At 42.1% G+C, this 14,853-nt stretch overlaps 2 protein-coding genes across 2 annotated transcripts in view; both read left to right on the top strand.

Moving 5' to 3' along the window:
- Nucleotides 1-6,959, top strand: part of LOC140588418 (uncharacterized) — a 78,055-nt gene extending 71,096 nt beyond the window's left edge. The window contains exon 2 of the mRNA XM_072710406.1: nt 6,181-6,959. Coding sequence (XP_072566507.1) covers nt 6,181-6,956 — 776 coding nt within the window. The 3' untranslated portion in view covers nt 6,957-6,959. The remainder of the gene's footprint in view (nt 1-6,180) is intronic.
- LOC140588416 (uncharacterized) lies at nt 2,979-4,530 on the top strand. The gene is made up of 2 exons (XM_072710404.1): nt 2,979-3,141; nt 3,739-4,530. The coding sequence occupies exons 1-2, from the start codon at nt 3,048-3,050 to the stop codon at nt 4,512-4,514; spliced, it is 870 nt and encodes a 289-aa protein (XP_072566505.1). The 5' UTR covers nt 2,979-3,047; the 3' UTR covers nt 4,515-4,530.
- Nucleotides 6,960-14,853: the final 7,894 nt, after the last annotated feature.

Raw genomic sequence — 14,853 nt, 5'->3', positions numbered from 1 at the left:
GGGTTTGGACCGGTGACCTTCTGATTACAGGCACAAGGACTTAGCCCATGTACTGAGCCACACCCCCCCCCCCAGTTGTGTATTAGTAGCATTTATGATGTTTCTCTAATGTGAGCTAGTACATAACCCAGCTAGTACCAACCGTTGCAACAATACTCTAGTTTTCTGTCATACTCATTGTTTTATTTTCTTGCATTGTCCATTTTTGTTCATAGTCTTTAATATTCCAAATAACGACAATTTCAGATAACTACTGGAACAATGAGTTCTGGAGGGGAGCAAGCTCCGTTACATGCTATAGATATGTTGATCTGATACTTTTCCGTATCAGATTGTTACCACTGTTAAAAACCACAGGTATTTTATTCTGATTGTATGTATTTCCTTATTAGGGCACATTAGTTACTCCTGTTAAAAAATCCGTTTATTCTGACATTGTAAATTTCCTGAAGAGTTTACCCTCTTTAAAATGATGGAGTTCCACTTGTGCCAAAAATATGCTGATATGCATATGAGCTTTCCGTTTCTGCCAAAAATATGTAAACAGCACACAGTCCATGTCGGCTGAGCATGTGACAAAGCATTTGTCTGTGACGACTCTATTTTGTCAATGAGTTTGTCTGTGGAGCCCCTGAAGGAACCAAAAGGTGTCTGCTAATTAGATACCCAGGAATAAACTGTGTGGCCCCTGCCCAAGCATTGCTGCCCAAACAGCAGTCTCCTCCTTATGCCGCCGAGGGAGGAGTAGCAACTGGTTCCCCTGCCCCTTCCCCTCTCCCCCCTGCAGATGAGGATCATAACCATTCAGCGCCCGACTCCACCTCCTTATCAGTGACGACGTGCCGCGGTCAAAAACTCAGGCAGTAGGACGAGGCAGAAAAAATTCTTGCCCCTATGTTGTTATTTACAAATCCTCAAGAGGGAGATAACTTTGGTCATCTGACACTGTAGATGAAGGAGTTGAAGGACATTGTCAGTGACCTGCTGGATCCCAGGCAGAACAGACCTCGCTATGTGGCAGCCCTTCTGATACAGGTCGCCCCGCACATGGACTGGATGATGATGCATCAGTTTAAGCAGGAGCCTAGTAAATCCTGCGAGTGCTACACCGAACGACTGATGGCAGCTTTCTCCAACTACAGTGGGATGGACCGCCCAGCGAACCAAGAGTGTATGTGATGTAAAATACACTAAGAGAGCTCAGTTCCTTTAAAGAGAGGTACTTATAATACTCTGTATTAGTTTTCGTGAGCTGTCCTCTTAAAAAGTACAACACCAGTACTCCATATTCAAATTGTCCCATGAAAAACTACAACCTCCAAACATCAAACTACATGCTTCTATGTCACCTACACTTCAGACTTCATCCTCAAAATCAAAGCAGTATTAACACAAGCAACATCCATCACTTAAAGCCAATATAAGTCTGCTACAACTGGACTTATATCTAAGCAAAACAAACATTTTATGTTCAAGTTTTCTTAAAACTACTGAAACAAATAAATGGCTGCCCTACAGTTCCGCTGTTTTGTTTGTCACCCTGAATTATGTCCTTCATAGTGTGGAAAAAACCGAAGGCTGAGGAATGTTACGTAACACAGCTAGAATGCAATATCTCTCTCTGGTGTAATTCACTGTGTGGTCTTAAGTGTGGTGTCTTCTTCATAACACTCCCTAACTCTTGTATTCATGACCATGAGATAGGGTGGGCTGCTTTTCTTCCTTGCTTTGGCTAGTATTCCTCCCTTTCCTCCCCAGCCTTGGTTGGTGGTTCAGGCAGCATCACCTTGTTTTAGTAGACCCAGGTGCCATACATTTTGAAAGTAGGCTCAAGTGCACAAAATGTTCTAGCAGAAGTCTTAGACAAACTCTGAATTACAAAGTAATCTGACTCCTTCTGAAGCTGTGAGAAATTGTTCATCTGTATTTGCTGCATTGTCACTTGTTGATCTGCGTGTGCCCTGCTCCAGCAGTAAAGGGGAGATCGCGTGCAGAGCTGGTTTTCTGTAGGTCTGAGTAAAAATAAAATATCCTCTTCATACAGGAACCAAGTCTATGGCTGGAAATTTCTGCAACAGAGCCATTTAGTTATTTCTAGAAAAACATATAGAGCCAATGAAGGAACCTGATGTCATAGTAACACAGGTCACTGTCCGTGGTGCTGAATTCTCTACTAGATGGGCTTGTGCTGAATGAATAGGACAGCTGGCCAACGTGTCTGTGTGCTTCCACTGACTGGCACCGTGACAACGAGGGGGAAAAATTCATACAGTAAATTAGTTAACAATAATTAGTAATCACGTATAGTTCTCATTTATCATGATGTAAAATTCAAAAACCATTTCTGACTATTAATCTGCACATTTTAATAATTTAATTAATATTACCTAATTTGTTTATCATTTTCTGCAATCACTGTGCGTTAAAGCAAGTTTTAAAACTAGCTGTGAAATTGTTGATGCTGTTGTTGATCTGAATGTTGCTGACGGAGCCTTAGGATACGTCTTCATACAGATGAGTGAGGGGATGGATGCACTATTCTATGGAGGCCTCTGAAGAGAAAAAATGATCCCAATTTTATATTGAGAGGGATGGTTAATTCCATTTTAATGCAGACTGCGTTAAAAGTCCCTGTTCTGCCGTTGATCTTTTGCATGCATGCTATCATGTATTAGTTTACTCTGTATTTTGATCACGTCAAACTAAAGAATTTTTGGTCGTATTTTTGTTCCTAATTTTGAAGTAATTGTAAAATAAAAATGTTGTTCTTTTCCGCCGCCATGCTTCGTCTTACTTGTGAAGGTTATGCTTGCATTGAACTTGCTTTGTAGACAGTAAGATCGTGCCGGCATTAATTCTCCACTGTGTGGTAATTTTGAGAAATTGCGCACGTTTCTTATCCCGTCAGAATCGGTAAAACTAACGCCATGCGAATGTGTCTTAGCGCAGAGTTTAGAATATTTACGGTTTCCGGTCAATGAAGGCAGTTTGAAATAAAACAAAAACGTTTAAACTTTCTGGATGCGCAAACTCTCGCTCTTGGCAAGATGGTGCAGATAGTTGAGATAAAGGATAATAAAGGTTATTCGATGAGAATTCGAATCCATCACTCCTTAAACATGGAGAACATGGATCCAGAAGGTATTAATGATTATAATGATTAAATGATAATAAAGTTGTAGCTCCTGGTATGTGACAAACGAAATGAACGGCCAAGTCTGCATTGGCCTAATGCTTGTTAGTTTTGAGGTAAAGCTGATAAGTAACACATTTGGTTTTCGAGGTAAAATAACCGACCGGTTGAATAATTCAACTTTTATCTACAGAAATGAATGTATTTAGAACTGCAAACGGATACATTGGAAGCGGAGTTTTAAAATGAGAAAATGTAACGATGTGATAGGAAATGCCGTTCGTTATACTCCCCTTCTGTCTCCCATTCTTGCTCATCTTGTTTAAATAATAAGAAAATGAAAAGCAAGATCACTGTTAGTGACAAAAGTGCAGGACTAAATGTGTTTCATTTAATATTTATTCATTTGGATATGTGTGAGAGTAAGCGTATGCATGGATGTTGTCTTCTGGTTTAGCTTTCTTAGCTTTATCAGTAATTCACATTATTTCATTTATCTGACAATCTGAAGCCCATGGACTCATTTTAAACGGATTTTGTAGTAGAGTATTTATCCAGTTATTGTCATGTTCTTATATATCTCTCTGTGTTCCATTTTGTCCCAGTTCATGAGTTTTTGGAGGACAAGTTCATCTCCATTCTGGTCGTGAACTTCGAGAGGAGCCCACTGACCATGGAGAACTTGCAGTCTCTGGCCCTCAGTGTCCCTTCATTTTATTGGCGGCTCACTGGGGAGGAGCTGGATCCCAGCCTATTGCACGTAGCACCTGCACGACTGCAAGTGGTACATCATGGTACAGAGACTGGTGTCCAGCATGGGGATGGAGAATCACCAGCTGAGGAGGATGACCATTACGGACAGGAGCTGCCATCATCCAGCTCTATAAGGGAGGCTTCCCCTGCAGCTCCAGCATCCACGACTGAGGATGCTAATGGGCTTCCTGAGGCTCTCCCCTTGGCCTGGGGTGAAGATGAGCCCTCATCTCCATCCTTATCTGTGCCTTCTGACACTCAACCTGGAAGTCAGATTGAGCCAGAACATGCTGAGCCCTCCAGCTCCACCTTCTGGATCCCTGTGGGCCCTAACAGCACATGGCAGCAGCTTGAGATCGAAGGCCGCAACTACCTGCGGAAGCTGGATGAGCTCAGCATCCCCGAGGGACTCTGGGGCATTACGGACTACGGTGATGACCACACCGTGCTCATGTCCGTGCATGTCTCCGTGCATGTGAGCAGTTCTCTGCGAACATGGGGCGTGAGGCAGGAGCAGAGGCCTCCTCAGAGGCCCGCTGGCACCAGTCAGAGGAAGCGCAAGGCCGAGCCCGACGACACCAGCGGCTCAAGTTCTCCTCCACCGCACAAGAGGCCCATGCGCTTCTGACTGGATTCCATGTTTTTACGCTGTAAGTTACATTTTTATTTCAACATAATTAGAAGATCCCGCAGGAAAATATTAGTCAGTTACTTAATAAATGACCAAAAAGTAGTTGAATAGGACAGCTGGCCAACGTGTCTGTGTGCTTTCACTGACTGGCACCCTGACATATAATGATTTTTAACAACGAGGGGGAAAAATTCATACAGTAAATTAGTTAACAATAATTAGTAATCAAGTATAGTTCTCATTTATCATAATGTAAAATTCAATAACCTTTTCTGACTATTAATCTGCACAATTTAATAATTTAATTAATATTACCTAATTTGTTTATCATTTTCTGCAATCACTGTGCGTTTAAGCAAGTTTTAAAACTAGCTGTGAAATTGTTGATGCTGTTGTTGATCTGAATGTTGCTGACAGAGCCTTAGGATACGTCTCTATACACATGAGTGAGGGGATGGATGCACTATTCTATGGAGGCCTCTGAAGAGAAAAAAATTATCCCAATTTTATATTGAGAGGGATGGTTAATTCCTTTTTAATGCAGACAACGTTAAAAGTCCCTGTTCTGCCGTTGATCTTTTGCATGCATGCTATCATGTATTAGTTTACTCTGTATTTTGATCACATGTCAAACTAAAGAATTTTTGGTCGTATTTTTGTTCCTAATTTTGAAGTAATTGTAAAATAAAAATGTTGTTCTTTTCCGCCGCCATGCTTCGTCTTACTTGTGAAGGTTATACTTGCATTGAACTTGCTTTGTAGACAGTAAGATCCTGCCGGCATTAATTCTCCACTGTGTGGTAATTTTGAGAAATTGCGCACGTTTCTTATCCCGTCAGAATCGGTAAAACTAACGCCATGCGAATGTGTCTTAGCGCAGAGTTTAAAATATTTACGGTTTCCGGTCAATGAAGGCAGTTTGAAATAAAACAAAAACGGTTAAACTTTCTGGATGCGCAAACTCTCGCTCTTGGCAAAATGGTGCAGATAGTTGAGATAAAGGACTGTTACTCGATGAGATTTCGAATCCATCACTCCTTAAACGTGGAGAACATGGATCCAGAAGGTATTAATGATTATAGTGATTAAATGATAATAAAGTTGTAGCTCCCGGTATGTGACAGACGAAATGAACGGCCAAGTCTGCATTGGCCTAATGCTTGTTAGTCTTGAGGTAAAGCTGATAAGTAACACCTTTGGTTTTCGAGGTAAAATAACCGACCTGTTGAAAAATTCAACTTTTATCTACAGAAACGAATGTATTTTGAACTGCAAACGGATACATTGGAAGCAGAGTTTTAAAATGAGAAAATGTAACGATGTGATAGGAAATGCCATTCGTTATACTCCCCTTCTGTCTCCCATTCTTGCTCATCTTGTTTAAATAATAAGAAAATGAAAAGCAAGATCACTGTTAGTGACAAAAGTGCAGGACTAAATGTGTTTCATTTAATATTTATTCATTTGGATATGTGTGAGAGTAAGCGTATGCATGGATGTTGTCTTCTGGTTTAGCTTTCTTAGCTTTATCGGTAATTCACATTATTTCATTTATCTGACAATCTGAAGCCCATGGACTCATTTTAAACTGATTTTGTAGTAGAGTATTTATCCAGTTATTGTCATGTTCTTATATATCTCTCTGTGTTCCATTTTGTCCCAGTTCATGAGTTTGTGGAGGACAAGTTCATCTCCATTCTGGTCGTGAACTTCGAGAGGAGCCCACTGACCATGGAGAACTTGCTGTCTCTGGCCCTCAGTGTCCCTTCATTTTATTGGCGGCTCACTGGGGAGGAGTTGGATCCCAGCCTATTGCACGTAGCAACTGCACGGCTGCAAGTGGTACATCATGGTACAGAGACTGGTGTCCAGCATGGGGATGGAGAATCACCAGCTGAGGAGGATGACCATTACGGACAGGAGCTGCCATCACCCAGCTCTAGAAGGGATGCTTCCCCTGCAGCTCCAGCATCCACGACTGAGGATGCTAATGGGCTTCCTGAGGCTCTCCCCTTGGCCTGGGGTGAAGATGAGCCCTCATCTCCATCCTTATCTGTGGCTTCTGACACTCAACCTGGAAGTCAGATTGAGCCAGAACATGCTGAGCCCTCCAGCTCCACCTTCTGGATCCCTGTGGGCCCTAACAGCACGTGGCAGCAGCTTGAGATCGAAGGCCGCAACTACCTGCGGAAGCTGGATGAGCTCAGCATCCCCGAGGGACTCTGGGGCATTACGGACTACGGTGATGACCACACCGTGCTCATGTCCGTGCATGTCTCCGTGCATGTGAGCAGTTCTCTGCGAACATGGGGCGTGAGGCAGGAGGAGAGGCCTCCTCAGAGGCCCGCTGGCACCAGTCAGAGGAAGCGCAAGGCCGAGCCCGACGACACCAGCGGCTCAAGTTCTCCTCCACCGCACAAGAGGCCCATGCGCTTCTGACTGGATTCCATGTTTTTACGCTGTAAGTTACATTTTTGTTTCAACATAATTAGAAGATCCCGCAGGAAAATATTAGTCAGTTACTTAATAAATGACCAAAAAGTAGTTGAATAGGACAGCTGGCCAACGTGTCTGTGTGCTTCCACTGACTGGCACCCTGACATATAATGATTTTTAACAACGAGGGGGAAAAATTCATACAGTAAATTAGTTAACAATAATTAGTAATCAAGTATAGTTCTCATTTATCATAATGTAAAATTCAATAACCTTTTCTGACTATTAATCTGCACAATTTAATAATTTAATTAATATTACCTAATTTGTTTATCATTTTCTGCAATCACTGTGCGTTTAAGCAAGTTTTAAAACTAGCTGTGAAATTGTTGATGCTGTTGTTGATCTGAATGTTGCTGACAGAGCCTTAGGATACGTCTCTATACACATGAGTGAGGGGATGGATGCACTATTCTATGGAGGCCTCTGAAGAGAAAAAAATTATCCCAATTTTATATTGAGAGGGATGGTTAATTCCTTTTTAATGCAGACAACGTTAAAAGTCCCTGTTCTGCCGTTGATCTTTTGCATGCATGCTATCATGTATTAGTTTACTCTGTATTTTGATCACATGTCAAACTAAAGAATTTTTGGTCGTATTTTTGTTCCTAATTTTGAAGTAATTGTAAAATAAAAATGTTGTTCTTTTCCGCCGCCATGCTTCGTCTTACTTGTGAAGGTTATACTTGCATTGAACTTGCTTTGTAGACAGTAAGATCCTGCCGGCATTAATTCTCCACTGTGTGGTAATTTTGAGAAATTGCGCACGTTTCTTATCCCGTCAGAATCGGTAAAACTAACGCCATGCGAATGTGTCTTAGCGCAGAGTTTAAAATATTTACGGTTTCCGGTCAATGAAGGCAGTTTGAAATAAAACAAAAACGGTTAAACTTTCTGGATGCGCAAACTCTCGCTCTTGGCAAAATGGTGCAGATAGTTGAGATAAAGGACTGTTACTCGATGAGATTTCGAATCCATCACTCCTTAAACGTGGAGAACATGGATCCAGAAGGTATTAATGATTATAGTGATTAAATGATAATAAAGTTGTAGCTCCCGGTATGTGACAGACGAAATGAACGGCCAAGTCTGCATTGGCCTAATGCTTGTTAGTCTTGAGGTAAAGCTGATAAGTAACACCTTTGGTTTTCGAGGTAAAATAACCGACCTGTTGAAAAATTCAACTTTTATCTAAAGAAACGAATGTATTTTGAACTGCAAACGGATACATTGGAAGCAGAGTTTTAAAATGAGAAAATGTAACGATGTGATAGGAAATGCCGTTCGTTATACTCCCCTTCTGTCTCCCATTCTTGCTCATCTTGTTTAAATAATAAGAAAATGAAAAGCAAGATCACTGTTAGTGACAAAAGTGCAGGACTAAATGTGTTTCATTTAATATTTATTCATTTGGATATGTGTGAGAGTAAGCGTATGCATGGATGTTGTCTTCTGGTTTAGCTTTCTTAGCTTTATCGGTAATTCACATTATTTCATTTATCTGACAATCTGAAGCCCATGGACTCATTTTAAACTGATTTTGTAGTAGAGTATTTATCCAGTTATTGTCATGTTCTTATATATCTCTCTGTGTTCCATTTTGTCCCAGTTCATGAGTTTGTGGAGGACAAGTTCATCTCCATTCTGGTCGTGAACTTCGAGAGGAGCCCACTGACCATGGAGAACTTGCAGTCTCTGGCCCTCAGTGTCCCTTCATTTTATTGGCGGCTCACTGGGGAGGAGTTGGATCCCAGGCTATTGCACGTAGCAACTGCACGGCTGCAAGTGGTACATCATGGTACAGAGACTGGTGTCCAGCATGGGGATGGAGAATCACCAGCTGTGGAGGATGACCATTACGGACAGGAGCTGCCATCACCCAGCTCTAGAAGGGAGGCTTTCCCTGCAGCTCAAGCATCCACGACTAAGGATGCTAATGGGCTTCCTGAGGCTCTCCCCTTGGCCTGGGGTGAAGATGAGCCCTCATCTCCATCCTTATCTGTGGCTTCTGACACTCAACCTGGAAGTCAGATTGAGCCAGAACATGCTGAGCCCTCCAGCTCCACCTTCTGGATCCCTGTGGGCCCTAACAGCACGTGGCAGCAGCTTGAGATCGAAGGCCGCAACTACCTGCGGAAGCTGGATGAGCTCAGCATCCCCGAGGGACTCTGGGGCATTACGGACTACGGTGATGACCACACCGTGCTCATGTCCGTGCATGTCTCCGTGCATGTGAGCAGTTCTCTGCGAACATGGGGCGTGAGGCAGGAGGAGAGGCCTCCTCAGAGGCCCGCTGGCACCAGTCAGAGGAAGCGCAAGGCCGAGCCCGACGACACCAGCGGCTCAAGTTCTCCTCCACCGCACAAGAGGCCCATGCGCTTCTGACTGGATTCCATGTTTTTACGCTGTAAGTTACATTTTTATTTCAACATAATTAGAAGATCCCGCAGGAAAATATTAGTCAGTTACTTAATAAATGACCAAAAAGTAGTTGAATAGGACAGCTGGCCAACGTGTCTGTGTGCTTTCACTGACTGGCACCCTGACATATAATGATTTTTAACAACGAGGGGGAAAAATTCATACAGTAAATTAGTTAACAATAATTAGTAATCAAGTATAGTTCTCATTTATCATAATGTAAAATTCAATAACCTTTTCTGACTATTAATCTGCACAATTTAATAATTTAATTAATATTACCTAATTTGTTTATCATTTTCTGCAATCACTGTGCGTTTAAGCAAGTTTTAAAACTAGCTGTGAAATTGTTGATGCTGTTGTTGATCTGAATGTTGCTGACAGAGCCTTAGGATACGTCTCTATACACATGAGTGAGGGGATGGATGCACTATTCTATGGAGGCCTCTGAAGAGAAAAAAATTATCCCAATTTTATATTGAGAGGGATGGTTAATTCCTTTTTAATGCAGACAACGTTAAAAGTCCCTGTTCTGCCGTTGATCTTTTGCATGCATGCTATCATGTATTAGTTTACTCTGTATTTTGATCACATGTCAAACTAAAGATTTTTTGGTCGTATTTTTGTTCCTAATTTTGAAGTAATTGTAAAATAAAAATGTTGTTCTTTTCCGCCGCCATGCTTCGTCTTACTTGTGAAGGTTATACTTGCATTGAACTTGCTTTGTAGACAGTAAGATCCTGCCGGCATTAATTCTCCACTGTGTGGTAATTTTGAGAAATTGCGCACGTTTCTTATCCCGTCAGAATCGGTAAAACTAACGCCATGCGAATGTGTCTTAGCGCAGAGCTTAAAATATTTACGGTTTCCGGTCAATGAAGGCAGTTTGAAATAAAACAAAAACGGTTAAACTTTCTGGATGCGCAAACTCTCGCTCTTGGCAAAATGGTGCAGATAGTTGAGATAAAGGACTGTTACTCGATGAGATTTCGAATCCATCACTCCTTAAACGTGGAGAACATGGATCCAGAAGGTATTAATGATTATAGTGATTAAATGATAATAAAGTTGTAGCTCCCGGTATGTGACAGACGAAATGAACGGCCAAGTCTGCATTGGCCTAATGCTTGTTAGTCTTGAGGTAAAGCTGATAAGTAACACCTTTGGTTTTCGAGGTAAAATAACCGACCTGTTGAAAAATTCAACTTTTATCTACAGAAACGAATGTATTTTGAACTGCAAACGGATACATTGGAAGCAGAGTTTTAAAATGAGAAAATGTAACGATGTGATAGGAAATGCCGTTCGTTATACTCCCCTACTGTCTCCCATTCTTGCTCATCTTGTTTAAATAATAAGAAAATGAAAAGCAAGATCACTGTTAGTGACAAAAGTGCAGGACTAAATGTGTTTCATTTAATATTTATTCATTTGGATATGTGTGAGAGTAAGCGTATGCATGGATGTTGTCTTCTGGTTTAGCTTTCTTAGCTTTATCGGTAATTCACATTATTTCATTTATCTGACAATCTGAAGCCCATGGACTCATTTTAAACTGATTTTGTAGTAGAGTATTTATCCAGTTATTGTCATGTTCTTATATATCTCTCTGTGTTCCATTTTGTCCCAGTTCATGAGTTTGTGGAGGACAAGTTCATCTCCATTCTGGTCGTGAACTTCGAGAGGAGCCCACTGACCATGGAGAACTTGCTGTCTCTGGCCCTCAGTGTCCCTTCATTTTATTGGCGGCTCACTGGGGAGGAGTTGGATCCCAGCCTATTGCACGTAGCAACTGCACGGCTGCAAGTGGTACATCATGGTACAGAGACTGGTGTCCAGCATGGGGATGGAGAATCACCAGCTGAGGAGGATGACCATTACGGACAGGAGCTGCCATCACCCAGCTCTAGAAGGGATGCTTCCCCTGCAGCTCCAGCATCCACGACTGAGGATGCTAATGGGCTTCCTGAGGCTCTCCCCTTGGCCTGGGGTGAAGATGAGCCCTCATCTCCATCCTTATCTGTGGCTTCTGACACTCAACCTGGAAGTCAGATTGAGCCAGAACATGCTGAGCCCTCCAGCTCCACCTTCTGGATCCCTGTGGGCCCTAACAGCACATGGCAGCAGCTTGAGATCGAAGGCCGCAACTACCTGCGGAAGCTGGATGAGCTCAGCATCCCCGAGGGACTCTGGGGCATTACGGACTACGGTGATGACCACACCGTGCTCATGTCCGTGCATGTCTCCGTGCATGTGAGAAGTTCTCTGCGAACATGGGGCGTGAGGCAGGAGCAGAGGCCTCCTCAGAGGCCCGCTGGCACCAGTCAGAGGAAGCGCAAGGCCGAGCCCGACGACACCAGCGGCTCAAGTTCTCCTCCACCGCACAAGAGGCCCATGCGCTTCTGACTGGATTCCATGTTTTTACGCTGTAAGTTACATTTTTATTTCAACATAATTAGAAGATCCCACAGGAAAATATTAGTCAGTTACTTAATAAATGACCAAAAAGTAGTTGAATAGGACAGCTGGCCAACGTGTCTGTGTGCTTCCACTGACTGGCACCCTGACATATAATGATTTTTAACAACGAAGGGGAAAAATTCATACAGTAAATTAGTTAACAATAATTAGTAATCAAGTATAGTTCTCATTTATCATAATGTAAAATTCAATAACCTTTTCTGACTATTAATCTGCACAATTTAATAATTTAATTAATATTACCTAATTTGTTTATCATTTTCTGCAATCACTGTGCGTTTAAGCAAGTTTTAAAACTAGCTGTGAAATTGTTGATGCTGTTGTTGATCTGAATGTTGCTGACAGAGCCTTAGGATACGTCTCTATACACATGAGTGAGGGGATGGATGCACTATTCTATGGAGGCCTCTGAAGAGAAAAAAATTATCCCAATTTTATATTGAGAGGGATGGTTAATTCCTTTTTAATGCAGACAACGTTAAAAGTCCCTGTTCTGCCGTTGATCTTTTGCATGCATGCTATCATGTATTAGTTTACTCTGTATTTTGATCACATGTCAAACTAAAGAATTTTTGGTCATATTTTTGTTCCTAATTTTTAAGTAATTGTAAAATAAAAATGTTGTTCTTTTCCGCCGCCATGCTTCGTCTTACTTGTGAAGGTTATACTTGCATTGAACTTGCTTTGTAGACAGTAAGATCCTGCCGGCATTAATTCTCCACTGTGTGGTAATTTTGAGAAATTGCGCACGTTTCTTATCCCGTCAGAATCGGTAAAACTAACGCCATGCGAATGTGTCTTAGCGCAGAGTTTAAAATATTTACGGTTTCCGGTCAATGAAGGCAGTTTGAAATAAAACAAAAACGGTTAAACTTTCTGGATGCGCAAACTCTCGCTCTTGGCAAAATGGTGCAGATAGTTGAGATAAAGGACTGTTACTCGATGAGATTTCGAATCCATCACTCCTTAAACGTGGAGAACATGGATCCAGAAGGTATTAATGATTATAGTGATTAAATGATAATAAAGTTGTAGCTCCCGGTATGTGACAGACGAAATGAACGGCCAAGTCTGCATTGGCCTAATGCTTGTTAGTCTTGAGGTAAAGCTGATAAGTAACACCTTTGGTTTTCGAGGTAAAATAACCGACCTGTTGAAAAATTCAACTTTTATCTAAAGAAACGAATGTATTTTGAACTGCAAACGGATACATTGGAAGCAGAGTTTTAAAATGAGAAAATGTAACGATGTGATAGGAAATGCCGTTCGTTATACTCCCCTTCTGTCTCCCATTCTTGCTCATCTTGTTTAAATAATAAGAAAATGAAAAGCAAGATCACTGTTAGTGACAAAAGTGCAGGACTAAATGTGTTTCATTTAATATTTATTCATTTGGATATGTGTGAGAGTAAGCGTATGCATGGATGTTGTCTTCTGGTTTAGCTTTCTTAGCTTTATCGGTAATTCACATTATTTCATTTATCTGACAATCTGAAGCCCATGGACTCATTTTAAACTGATTTTGTAGTAGAGTATTTATCCAGTTATTGTCATGTTCTTATATATCTCTCTGTGTTCCATTTTGTCCCAGTTCATGAGTTTGTGGAGGACAAGTTCATCTCCATTCTGGTCGTGAACTTCGAGAGGAGCCCACTGACCATGGAGAACTTGCAGTCTCTGGCCCTCAGTGTCCCTTCATTTTATTGGCGGCTCACTGGGGAGGAGTTGGATCCCAGGCTATTGCACGTAGCAACTGCACGGCTGCAAGTGGTACATCATGGTACAGAGACTGGTGTCCAGCATGGGGATGGAGAATCACCAGCTGTGGAGGATGACCATTACGGACAGGAGCTGCCATCACCCAGCTCTAGAAGGGAGGCTTTCCCTGCAGCTCAAGCATCCACGACTGAGGATGCTAATGGGCTTCCTGAGGCTCTCCCCTTGGCCTGGGGTGAAGATGAGCCCTCATCTCCATCCTTATCTGTGGCTTCTGACACTCAACCTGGAAGTCAGATTGAGCCAGAACATGCTGAGCCCTCCAGCTCCACCTTCTGGATCCCTGTGGGCCCTAACAGCACGTGGCAGCAGCTTGAGATCGAAGGCCGCAACTACCTGCGGAAGCTGGATGAGCTCAGCATCCCCGAGGGACTCTGGGGCATTACGGACTACGGTGATGACCACACCGTGCTCATGTCCGTGCATGTCTCCGTGCATGTGAGCAGTTCTCTGCGAACATGGGGCGTGAGGCAGGAGGAGAGGCCTCCTCAGAGGCCCGCTGGCACCAGTCAGAGGAAGCGCAAGGCCGAGCCCGACGACACCAGCGGCTCAAGTTCTCCTCCACCGCACAAGAGGCCCATGCGCTTCTGACTGGATTCCATGTTTTTACGCTGTAAGTTACATTTTTATTTCAACATAATTAGAAGATCCCGCAGGAAAATATTAGTCAGTTACTTAATAAATGACCAAAAAGTAGTTGAATAGGACAGCTGGCCAACGTGTCTGTGTGCTTTCACTGACTGGCACCCTGACATATAATGATTTTTAACAACGAGGGGGAAAAATTCATACAGTAAATTAGTTAACAATAATTAGTAATCAAGTATAGTTCTCATTTATCATAATGTAAAATTCAATAACCTTTTCTGACTATTAATCTGCACAATTTAATAATTTAATTAATATTACCTAATTTGTTTATCATTTTCTGCAATCACTGTGCGTTTAAGCAAGTTTTAAAACTAGCTGTGAAATTGTTGATGCTGTTGTTGATCTGAATGTTGCTGACAGAGCCTTAGGATACGTCTCTATACACATGAGTGAGGGGATGGATGCACTATTCTATGGAGGCCTCTGAAGAGAAAAAAATTATCCCAATTTTATATTGAGAGGGATGGTTAATTCCTTTTTAATGCAGACAACGTTAAAAGTCCCTGTTCTG

Source organism: Paramormyrops kingsleyae, chromosome 3, assembly GCF_048594095.1.
Source record: "Paramormyrops kingsleyae isolate MSU_618 chromosome 3, PKINGS_0.4, whole genome shotgun sequence".
NCBI lineage: Eukaryota > Metazoa > Chordata > Actinopteri > Osteoglossiformes > Mormyridae > Paramormyrops > Paramormyrops kingsleyae.
This window is presented reverse-complemented; position numbering and strand designations above follow the sequence as displayed.